Here is a 12,501-nt window from a genome sequence, read left to right on the forward strand (position 1 = left end):
TTTGATTAGAAGATGATTGGTTGTAATAAAAACCCACCTTAAAGATGGTTTAAGCATCAGTAAGCTCCTATCAAGTGATCCATATGTGCAGGGACTGCCTATTCTTGGATTACGGCAATCAAAGACCTCGAGATTAGCACACTAATCTAAAAGATATTCTTCCCTTAATAGTTTATTGTATAGAGCTTGCAAAGAGAACGCTGCAGTTAAATCATGGCAATAGTCGAGACTCGAGACATTTCAATACCAATGAAAATTATTCACCTTCACACTTCTGAATGCAAGTTTTAAGTGCGCCAAACACTTGATGATACAATATATGAATAAATCTCCGAACGATTAAATCCCATGTTAATTCACAATTAATAACAGCTAAGTCTTTATTATCCAAATATCCTATTAATGGATATTGGAAAGTGATTTCTAAACAAAACGTCTGAGATATTCCTCTGCAGTTACATATTCATAATCTGGATAGAGCTTGCTACTGTCAACTCCATGAGGCCCCTCCACTTCAAACTCCAAATCACCGCAATAGAATATTTGGTACAAATGACCCACAGCTATTTGTTCAAATAGTGGCACCTCTGCATCCATAAATTATACCAGTTGTTAGAATTACTTGCTAAGTAGACAAATTTACAAAGTACCTAAGTTAGTTAATAGGATAAGTTTTAGATCCAACAAACTTCCGAGAATGGAAGTGCAATATTTACTCCTTGTATTAACATATGTTGTAAGAAATTAGTTCCAAATATATTTATATTTTTGGGTTTGCTTCGTGCAATATTTATTAGATGTGGTTAATTAAAGAACATAAATATATGATGTGACAATGACTTAGGTGCAAAGTTTGAAATAAAAATATTCAATTTGCGCCTGAGTCAGCACCTAATTTTGTTTACCCAAAAAAAAAGGAAGAAAAAATTTCTCACTAATTTATCTCAAGAATAGTTCCTAAATAACTTCATAATTTGTCAATAAAGGAGGAAGTCACGTAAAAAAAATACTGGTAATAAACCCATATTTGCTGTAGATGATTAATTGATTTAATTCTCTGTAGAAGAATCAAAATGCTCCCAACTACAGTTGTTAATAATAAATTTTAACTCTATCCACAATTTTCGATCAAATTATCTACCAAAAATTGAAAATATAAAATAAACTATAAAAAATGTTGTTGCAATAAGCAATGATTTTATTAGGGAGAAAAACATGAAGAAAATTGTAAAGTCACATTATTCTACTTACTATCCATCATGGAAAGCCATTCCTCTGGCGAGATGAATTTCTTCTTCAATTTCTTGCCGATATGCTTCTCCCATATCTTCACAATCTCCATGTGGCTCAATATATTCGTTGGAGGACGAATATAGAGGACCTTATTCAATGTTCGAGAGTCATCGATGGCCATCATCGTGTACATTGCAGCATCTTTTTCGTCGACAAATATACCTACCAAGCATAAAACCACATGCATCACGATTTGAATTCAAGGTAAATTCCATATACATCTTCTTTACTATTAGGGTGTGCCTCTTGTAACTCCTAACGCACTCCTTGAATCTCAAACACTGCCTCCATTAGGTTAAGGTGTCATGTAGAAAATCACGTTACAGACAAATTATTATTATTACTACTACTATTATTATTTTGTAATTTAACTTGAAATAACTAATTGCTCTCTAAATCATGGGGAAAATTTTTATGGTCACATGACATCTCATACCAGATAACGTAAGTGGCTATGTTCTTATAGGGTGAATTGCACATATGCCGCATATATAATATCGCGTTGTGCCATTTATTGTCCTTCAAGTTTGATATGGGTAAATGTACCCTGTAACATCCATACACCTTCATTTCTGAGTTTAGATGTAAAGGACATTCAATTATCAGGAGGTCTTCCATCTATACAAACTCAATGTATAATATAGGGAACGCAACGCGATACAACTAGAGGTCTATGTGCAATTATCCCGTTTTTATAAAAACACAGAGTTTAATTGGATAACTCGATCTTGAATTTTATTGTATCATACATATCGGCATGTGAAGGACTAACATTTCTTATCTCCTTGGCCGTAGATGTAGACATGATCTCTAGGAGGCATGAAGGTGGCTAGCTGAGATAAACCAGCGAGGAAAATCCCAGCAAAACAATTTGGAGAGATGTAAGTGAAAGGGATCTTGGCTTCTTCAACTGCTCGACGAACTTTGCGCTTATCGATGAACATCAGATTTCCAGGATGAATTGCGTGCTCCATTCGATCCACATCCATTCCAAACTCAGATGGAAGGTACCTCTTAAATTCCAAAATATTTGTCAAGTTCAGTCAAATAGTACTGAGTAAATTACCAACAATATTAATCTTCCTGTTGGCTGCAGGATTCAAAATCTCTGATAGCTGGTTCACTTTTCTTGAAATTGAAATGGAGAGTTAATTGCATACGAACTCTAAAGCATCGAACTCTGGAACTTAATACGATGTGGTTTGAGTATGCTAGGTAGACTCCTTGGATGATTTTATTTTTATTTTTTTTATTCTTTTACTCCGAAGGAGGTGTTACTTGATCTTAATTTCCCGGATAAAAGAGGGTGCAAGAGTCAAAAAAAAGTTCCATTAGGTGTCTATTTGCCAAAATCAAACTATTAGGTTTAAGAAGTTCTAAAGCGCGATAATACGAGTCTATGTGCAAGTAAACTCAGAAAGTGGACCCTATAAGATACAACAATTATTTGTACTTCCAAGTATTAACTTTTGTACTGAAAATTGATGATTATTGCACTGGAATTAATCTGATGATAATAAAAGACCATTTTTCCAAATTAACTTAAGAGAGCTCTCCACAATTTCCACAAACCTACAAATTATAGGAAGATTTTCAATCTTGAAAATTAATTATAAAAAAAAGAGAACAATATTTTTTTCCCCCTCTTCCGGTGTAGATATTACTTGCCTTAATAGTGCCAACCTCCTTAATAGCCTCAATAAGCTTCAGTTGCTCAAGAATACAATCACTTGCAACCGACGACACCACCACATCAACAAGTTTCAATGCGGAAACCAAGCTAGCATGATCATCAAAAGAACCCTACAAGACCAAACACAAACACAGATGATCATAAGCCGAAACGCTCAGGCACATTACAGTCTAGTTTGTGGCTAGATTACTTGAATGAGTTGAGCTCCACCCATCTTGAATGTCATCAACATTTGGCACTTATCCAAGTTTGAGACCGTCTCTTTTCGATAGAGAATAAACGTAGGGTGGCCGAGAGCAAGGCTAGCCTTCACTAGCCTTCGACCGATATAGCCGGTTGCTCCGATGATCAGAACCCTGTCTTTCTCCATCTGCTTCCGATCGACTCTCTCTTCAGCCAAAGTTTTCTGTGTATTTGTTAAGGCTAGAGCTCGGCTGCTTCAAGGGGCAAAGAGGCGAAATTAAGCTTTTAATATTTTATTAGATGTGATGGATGAGTGGTTAGATGAAAATAATATTTTATTAGATGATGTGGATGAGTTGTTGGATGAAAATAATATTTTATTAGATGTTGTGGGTGAGTTTTAGGGATGGAAATGGAGGAAATAGTTTTTATTAGATGTTGTGGGTGAGTTTTAGGGATGGAAATGGAGGAAATAGTACTTTTTGAGATTTTCACATTTTCCATTTCTATTTCTTGGTTTTTAGGAAATAACCGAACAGACCCTTATTGCGGTGCAACATCAAATATCAAATACAAGATTCGTGAAATTGCTTCTGGAGGTCGCTTGGACAGATGTCGTCGTTTGATTGCTACTGTAAAAAAGTAGGTCGATGTGCCGCTTCTTGAAATATTTGTCAAGAGTAAATATCAGGAACCCCCCTTAACTTTGGACAGTTATCGGATAAGCCTTGTATCTCTCAAATATGAGAGCCAACAAAGTTTAAGGGTTATCAAAAAGATCCCTTTAGCTTTAGGGAGTGTTTGGTTCAATTTCTACATATTATAGAAAAAAAATTTCACCAAAAATATGATTTCCTTGTATTTCTTAAAAAAATTATAGGAAAAGTTTTGAGAAGTCAAAAAGCACCAATTTTCTTGTTTTTTGAATTTTGCTTGTTTGGTTCAAAACAAGTAAATGACCCATAATTTTATAAAAAAATAGCAAGACTTCCTATTATTTGTAGAAATTAAACCAAACACCCTTTAAATTTATAGAAAAGTGTCAACTTTATAGATAAATATCAATGGGATGTCAGATTTCTGAGTGATTCCGCCCATTTTGAGAGAAATTTGATTTCTGTAAATTTTGGTATTTTTCTATACTTTACAGAAAATATTTCTGTAAATTTTTTGAACCAAACACAGTTTACGAAAATCTACAGAAAATTTTTAATTATAGAAATGTCATTGTCAGTCCTTTTGAGAAAACTTTTCTATAAAATTGTTGAGCCAAACACCCCCTAAGATTAACAAAAAAAATCTACTCCGTTAACTACAATTTCACATGGATGGGTAAAACGATGGGGGGTATTTTTACCAGAGAGCATGCTTTTAGGTGTTTTCTGAAAAAACTTAATGTTAACGGGTTTTCTATGTTAACCCCTAAACTTAAGGAGAGTTTTTTATAATCATCCAAAGTTTGGGTGGGGTGGGGGTGGTTGGGCTTTTTTTTCTTTTGGGTTGTTTCGTGGGCCCAATCTCCAGCTACTAAGGTCTCGCTCTGACTTGCTTTTTCACCCGGAAAAGGCAGTGGATGAAAGAAAGATGAAAGAAAGGTGAATAAGTTGGGGTGGGGTGGGGCCGTGGGGGGTAGTTGGTTTGGGGTGGTTGTTCTGAATTTAACCTATTAATAACATCATTAGCTCTGTACATTAGGCTGCACTCACTTCTCTCTTTTTTCTTTTCCCCACCGACAACCAATTATAATTGTTCATTAAATATAAAAAATGATCATAATTGTAAAATGTTCTTTGCTGTTTAATTGTAACAGCTTGGACATGATTGAAGAAGTAAAATTTATACTATCTAAAGCCGTGCCGACAAGTTCTAAATCCAACAAAAGTAAAGTTGGAATGACATTCATGTAGTTTGAAATGGATATCCCAATAAAGGCATAGAGCCATAGAGATATTGTCCCAATTTTGTGATGGCCCCAAAAAGATAGTCCCAATCAGCTAGTGGGAAAAAAAAATATTTGGTTTTTAATGTAAAGCCCTCATAGCCGAGTACAGCTTGCCATACTTGGAAAAGAAATGATAGAGACACGCTCTAAGGCACACCACCAACCACACTCCCTCTCTCTACAGTGCAAGGGGCCCCACATGTGATTTTTTTTAAAAAAATCACATGTGGAGCCCCCTACACTGGAGAGAGAGAGGGAGTGTGGTGGGTAGTGTGCATTGGAGTGTAACTGTAACGCCTCTCTATTTGGAAGCGCCAATGGACTCGTGGGCCCAGAGTATGATGTAGCTGGGAGACAAAAAACAAACGGATACATTATTAAATAATATGAATCCAAATCAGGTCATTTACTCATATTTTGACGGATGAGTGAAAGTACAGAATGCGTTGGCTACTGCATCTCCATTACGTGCGCTATTCCCTAGGCACCAAGAAGATGATGAAAGGGCGCATGTAGGGGTCACGCTGGAGCCCGTGGATCGTGTCGGGTTGAGTGACCTGCACCCAAGACTTGATCGAGTGTTAACAGAGCGCACCGACTGGTGTCGGACAGGGGTCGGGGGAGCACCGGTCGGCCAAAACACCAAATAAATCCAGTCTGGCCTTTCGTTGCTTTTCCGGTTTATTTTTTCTTTATCTTTATTATTATTATTATTTTCCTTTCTGAAATTCAGTTGAATTTGATCGCTTCGCTCCTCCGTCCGTCTTATAATCTCCGGATCTTGCAGTGAGTGTGTACGCCGTGTCATTTAGACCTTCCGTACCCACCTTCTCGCAATAACGCAACTACAACCGCACGCGATAACAGTTCTAGAAACTCTAGTTAAGTACACACAATTTTAACGAACCAAAAAACCATTATTTAAGGTAAACGAGTTTAAGACGCCAAACAGAGGGATTAATGGAATTATTTCAATATGTGAAAGGCATCATAATCTCTACCCTATTTACACTCGGTCTTCATTTCCTCACCGCAAGAATCAGTCACAAAACATCCACTTTCCATCCCTAGCATCACAAAAGGTGTTACTGAGAGGGAAAACAAAACTACAGATGCACATCTTGGTACATAAATAGAAATCAGAATAAATTCAATCAAAGATGCGGAAATCTCCACAGGAAGAACATAGACCTCTGCATTTACGAAAACCAAATTTCTATATTCATAACAAATGCAACAATCGTCAAAAGAAAAAATTACCCCAATCAGAAAATAGCTTGCCAGTATCGGAGCGGGCCAAGAAACCATTTAACCAAGCAAATTTCTTTAAATATGCAAACCTGCTTTATAAATAAGCACCATGACTGGCCTTAAAAAGTCACAACACCATTTCAAGTAAAATCACAGAGAACTATCATGGGATATGAGATCATACAACGCATATTAACCAAACACCAGACCCTCTCACATAACTCAGATGATATTGAAGAATTGATACTATTCATTTCAAGCAGAGCAAAGATCAAACCAAACCCAAACAGAAAAAAGGGACTTCACCAAACCTAGAAGTTCTGTTCGAGGAGATAATCACCGAGCCTCTCGACAATCATATTGCACTGTCCAGGAGTCATTGGCTCATCATAAATTCCAACGATCAAAGCCATACTAGTTTTCTTAACAGTAACACCACCAGAGCCCTAAAAAACAAACAAGCAAACAACGATTAAGTACACACCATCAGTTACTTTTGGTAGACCATAATAGTCCATGAATAGTTTCTGTTTTGTTTTCATAACGAAAAGGTTGCAGGTGAATAAAGATAAGTAGACTGATTTACCTTCTTTCCTCGAATAACAGCCCCAGGTTCACCTTGGATAACCATGTATTTTGTACCGCCAAGGAATAACCCTGTTGGTGCAAGAGATCCAGGCTCCTCAAAGTCATTCATGATAGCACTAATTTCCTCAGGCTTGAACTATAAAGATAAAAAGGAAAATAAATATTAGAAACATGTCCATAATTTGCTTGGAAGATATGCCAGCAAAGAATGACGAAAAAATGTTACTACTGCACGGCAGAATACCACATCTACATTCTCTCAAGTTTAAAGTTTTTACTTGAGAGAAAACCCACAAAAGAGAGTTAACATAACATCAAACAAGGTGACATAAAAGCAAGGCTATCACTGATTCCACCAGAAAATGACTACCAAACAAAACTATACTCTTACTGGAGACATATACTCTGTTAGCTTTCAGGTAGTCATTTTGTTTGGTAGTCATTTTCTGGTGGAATATGTCTACCAAACAAAATGGTAGTCATTTTGTTTGGTATCTGATGTATTGTAAAAGAGGTATGAAACAAGAAACATGCAGAGCAATTTACCTAGAAGGACTCACATTCTTATAAAAATCAAACACAACTAACAAAACAGTGGAGGAATAAGAATCACTGCTACATACCTCTTTTACAATACATCAGATACCATGAACCTGGTAGGTATGAATAATGAGATCTTTACTGTTAGCTTTCAGGCCTATCAAAAGGAACTTCCTTTCCACCACAGTTTAGGTTTATATAATTTCAACAGATTATCATCTTGCAAAACATGCCAAAGGATGCATCGGTAAACATTAACTAGAGCAATTGCCCAGCATAGTAGAATGACTCCCTTTAACTAACATGTGGATCTCATGCACATCAGACTTTATTATTGCAATGTTTTGCCTCTAGTTGAACAACCCAACTTCTATGAGATTTCAAATATCATAATGGATAGAGTAAACTTCACTGTTCACCTCTATTTATACAATTCAACTTCGATGAGATTACAAATATTATAATGTATAGTCTAAACTTTACTGTTTACTTAGCTTATGTTATGAGAGGCTAAGTCTTATATTACTAGTAGTTTAGTCCCACAATTGATGTGGGATAAGCTTTGTATCTATGAATATACCATATAAATAAGATAGTAAAGAGGAGAGACATTCAATTCTCTAACTTCTTTGATGACCATATCTAACATGGTATCAGAGCCATCTTTAAAAAATTTTGCCACCTAAGAACCCTAGCCCCCTAATCCCTACCACCACTCTCTCCAACTCTACTCCCCACCACAAACCCTGTTAGTCACCAGTCCCCCTCTCAAGCCCTAGTCACCGCCCTCTTCAACTTTGACCACCCCAAAACCGTAGCAAATGCTCCCCTCCACAACTATGGCCACACATGCATTTAGGGTTTGATGGCGTGGGGGAAAGTTTCTGTAAGGGGAATAGGGTTTTTATATGGCTAGGGATAGGTGAAATTCTTAAAGATGACTCTGATACTATGTTAGACAAGGTAATAAAAAAGGTTAGAGAGTTGGATTTCTCCCTCCTCTGGTATCTTATTGTAATTAACTCAACGATACAAAAGTTATCGCACAAAAATTGTAGGACTAAACGAATACCCATATACTAAGACTTATCTAATAGCTTGCACATCTTTTACTGATTTAGACCACGTGCACATGATCTAGTTTAATTTATTCAATCTCACATTTGCAGATAATCTTATTGGTTGTTAACCACCAGCAACAAACAAAGATGAGCAATGTATAGACAATTCCAGATGCATCATTGCCAATCTCATCCATTGATCACCACTTCTGGATCAGTTTTTTTTTTTTTTGGTTAAAGCTCAAAATCATCAGACATCCACTCTGTTCACCACCAAACCAAAACTACAAAAAAACATATAGAATCAACCTGCAAAGCTCAACTTTTCTTACACAGCAGCACTTTAAGCAGGTCCACCTTCAGAATGCTTTGATAACTCACTTTTTCCATTGATAACAACACTGACAAGAAAGTCAGTCTACCCACAAATATTTGTAGCAGCTCATGAGTACACACTAAAGCAGCCTCTTCTAAACCACATCTTTAAGAGAAAGTCCAATACTAACACAAAAAAATCAGCACATTATAGTGCTAAAGTTCAGGAATTAAAGTTCATTTTCCTCCTTTTTTTCCAAGTTTACAGGTATGAACTATGAAATCAACATTTGAAAATTTGAAGATGATGGTCATTGAAGGACAAGGAATGAAGTAACATTTCAAATATCTATCTAAAGCCATGTTGCTATATAAACATGCAAAACATGGTGCCATGTACATAGAACAGGTGAATAAAAGCGAAACACGTAGCATGGGCACAGGGAAATTGTAGGCTGAGCAGCACCGACAGCACATAAATTTCTAAGTTATAACAGTTGAGTTTATCTTCTTCCTTTTTTAATGTAAAGTATCCTTTTAGAGGATCTCTCAAACTCTGGATAATACCTTTTAACACAAGTTTGATGGCATCATAATCGTTTGGATCTATGCTTGCAACTCTCCTAGGGTATGTTCTTCTATTTACAGGATAATGGATGGCTTTTTAAGGCTACACTAGCCCTCCATTCATTTATTTGTTGGCTAAACTATCAAATTGGTATTCTAAGTTGACCTCATTTTCTAATACGGTATTCATTTGGGCTCAAGTGTCATTTAGCCATTTTAACTCAACCTTTCCAGCAATAAGGCTCTTTTTCTTACCAATGAATAAGGCCCTTTTTCTTACCAATGATGAGAATTCTGGCGAATAATAAATTTTTTAAGGAAAAATTTCTCCATCCCCCTGACCTCTCCAAATTATTAAATCTACACCCTCCTCCTCCTTCAATCTCCACAAGTTCAAATTCATTCCATCCCTTTACCAAATAAGACCCTCCATCAATAGAACTCCCTCTTTCTCCTTCAATCTCCCCATCATATCAGGTTGGATGAAGGTTGTTGGGGTTGGATTAGGGTTTGAGTTTTAATTGGGGGAGGTTAAGGAGGGGGTCCATTGATGAGGGAAAAACAGTGGGTGGAGGGTCTTATTGGATAAAGGGACGGATAAAATTTGAATCCATGAAGGTCGAAGGAGAAGGAGGATGTAACTTAATAATTTTGAGACGTCAGGGGGATGAGAGAAATTTCCCCAAAAAAAAATAGTTCGTCAAAATTCTCGCCACCGGTGACAAAGAAGTGTCTTATCGCTAAAAAGACCAAGTTAAAATGTCCAAATGACGTCAGAGCCCAAATGAAAACAATATTGGAAAATAAGGGCAACTTAGAGTACCGATCTGGTAGCTTAGCCTTTATTTGTTGTACCCTTGTCCTATCTCATCATTACTCATCATCACCAGAATAGGTCAAACAAACATTAGAAGACTACTTTACGTCTTGCTAATGAGTAATCACTTGATTCACTCAGCTTTCCTAAGAAACATGTGCTTGCTACTGTAGGATACCTTGGAAACTATTAATCGAATTTCCAGCATAGCAATTAGCAAAACATCTTCATGCGAAACTAATACCAAAAGTTCATTTAAGTAAGTCATTCCGAAATCGAAGCAAACGAAAATACCCATATTGCCTGCACTGTTCTAGTGAAGCACAATAGGGCGTATGTTTGGTGTCAAACTAATGAAAAATCCATTTCAACTTTCTAATTGACTACACACCGTGTAATATTAATTTTTTAATAAAGAGTGCAAATGTCACCACTTGATCAACCTTCCCTTGGCTCTTGCACAGATCCCATCTCAGTTATATTACATCCAATAAGAAGATTCAATAGCATACTCTTGGTCAGGAAGATGGTTAGTCAATAGTCATAAAAGGGTTTTAATCATTGATCGAGCATACTCCTTTGCTCGTTATTGGTAATGTGTCATAATTTTTTTACGCAAGAGGCTTCACAATGACGACAATTAGTTAAGAATGTGCTATATCTAACTATTGAAGCTTAAGTTTAAGGGATTGCCACTTTTCCGTGCCACAACAATTGCACACGAAGTTTGACCAAAGTTTTTCCAGTAATAATTAAGCTCACAATGAACTTCTTTAAAATCATAATTCAACTCGAAGTTCAACTAAGCAGATTTTCAAGTCATAATTAACAGTTTTCTCTGAATCATTCAGTTAATGTCCCAACAACCCATGTGCAACTTTTCTAAATTAAAAAAATATTTTAAACCCCTTATGTTTCAATTCATCTTTCTTGATTTTTCAACCTAACTTCAGACCATGGATTTAGTTCAAATCATATGTAATCTTGTCTTTCTGTCTAGGCTCCGACCTAAGCACCTCTAAACCAATGTGACATCTTACGTAATTGCTAGACTTCTTTTACAAGATTTCTAGTATGATGTTGAGAAGTGGCATAACTCTTACAGTCTTACTTATATAATAACTATTTAGAATTGAGATAATCATTGATAATTAAATTGGTTTTAAAAAAATTTCAGGGAGTAACTAGATCAAGAAAAGTTTGCGAGTTTGAATATCCCCATTTGCAGCAAATGAGGGAATTATTAAGACAGCTTTTTTTTGCTTCCCGATAGTTCAAATCTAATCCAAAAAAGCAAGAGATCAACTTAAAGTCCACATTTTTTACTTACTATCTGGACTTCTTCAGAATTACTCTGTTCACATTCAAATTGGTTTACTTGATCACTAATTATTGCTCATTTACTTAAAGATCAATACCTTCACCAAGCATGCGTGTAAATAAATCAAGAAATCAATCACAACTCATGTGCATCTTTCATCTCAAAATATTAAACCAGATCTAATACCAAAAAAAGGGTTAAAATTCACACAACAAATCCACATAAAATCAATCACAGAGGGCACTAAAAAAATACTGCCCACCTAATCAATTAATCAACAAAAAATCCAAAAAAAGAAGAGGAAAAAGAGAGATGATTACTTGAGGGAAGTTCTCGCTCTGGGCCCAGACGCTGCCGTCGTGGCCGAGGATGGCGGCGCGATCTCGCACATCAGGTGATCGTCGATGTACGATTGCCACGACATCTTCTCTCTCCTCTCTCTCTCTCTCTCGGGTTACAGCTGTGGTTGGCTATAAAAATAGAAAATAATAGCGTCAAATCGCGACTTGGAATAATTTCGCTCTCTCAAGTGGTGGTAGCGGATTCTAGTCCACCGACCCTGTGGAATAAAACCATATTTAATAAATGCCCTTGGCGTCCGGGAATTCTCAATATTTTTCCGTTATTTAATTGATTTATAAATAAAAATTCCCTTCGAGTTGGTATCATTTACGAAATGTCCCTGGTTGAGATTTTGCGAGTGAAGACATTTTCAAATTAAACTCATTCCCAATTTTATTCCCCAAATTCGATCCACTTTAAACTTTATTACAAATATTAACTCACTTTCTCGTCACGTCAGCATCGTAACCAGAAAGTGATCGTGGTCAGAAAGTAAGTCGGTTTTTTTAATCGCGTTCCTAATTAGCCGGGGTCGGCGACCCCGACTAATTAGGAGCTCGCCTACTACGCAGCTGTAGTTTGACAGCA

At 36.5% G+C, this 12,501-nt stretch overlaps 2 protein-coding genes across 2 annotated transcripts; both read right to left on the reverse strand.

Annotated features, from left to right (window-relative positions):
- LOC109840604 (bifunctional pinoresinol-lariciresinol reductase 2-like) lies at positions 243–3,433 on the reverse strand. Its single transcript, XM_020409322.1, has 5 exons — positions 3,177–3,433; positions 2,962–3,096; positions 2,066–2,306; positions 1,252–1,455; positions 243–587 (listed from the first exon to the last, which is right to left on the reverse strand). The coding sequence occupies exons 1-5, from the start codon at positions 3,354–3,356 to the stop codon at positions 424–426; spliced, it is 924 nt and encodes a 307-aa protein (XP_020264911.1). The 5' UTR covers positions 3,357–3,433; the 3' UTR covers positions 243–423.
- LOC109840605 (profilin-like) lies at positions 6,419–12,081 on the reverse strand. Its single transcript, XM_020409323.1, is given in 4 exon segments — positions 6,419–6,808; positions 6,949–7,086; positions 11,892–11,950; positions 11,953–12,081. Coding segments are annotated over 4 exon segments (375 nt in total). The 5' UTR covers positions 11,996–12,081; the 3' UTR covers positions 6,419–6,673.

This window comes from Asparagus officinalis, chromosome 5, assembly GCF_001876935.1.
Source record: "Asparagus officinalis chromosome 5, Aspof.V1, whole genome shotgun sequence".
NCBI classification, from domain to species: Eukaryota; Viridiplantae; Streptophyta; class Magnoliopsida; order Asparagales; family Asparagaceae; genus Asparagus; species Asparagus officinalis.

Coding starts and splice junctions, on each gene's coding strand:
- LOC109840604 (XM_020409322.1), bottom strand. CDS start 3,356: ATGGAGAAAGACAGGGTTCTGATCATCGGAGCAACCGGCTATATCGGT. Junction 1,456..2,065: donor CGGCCAAGGAGATAAGAAAT/GTTAGTCCTTCA, acceptor TATGCTTGGTAG/GTATATTTGTCGACGAAAAA. Junction 588..1,251: donor ATGGCTTTCCATGATGGATA/GTAAGTAGAATA, acceptor TTATGGATGCAG/AGGTGCCACTATTTGAACAA.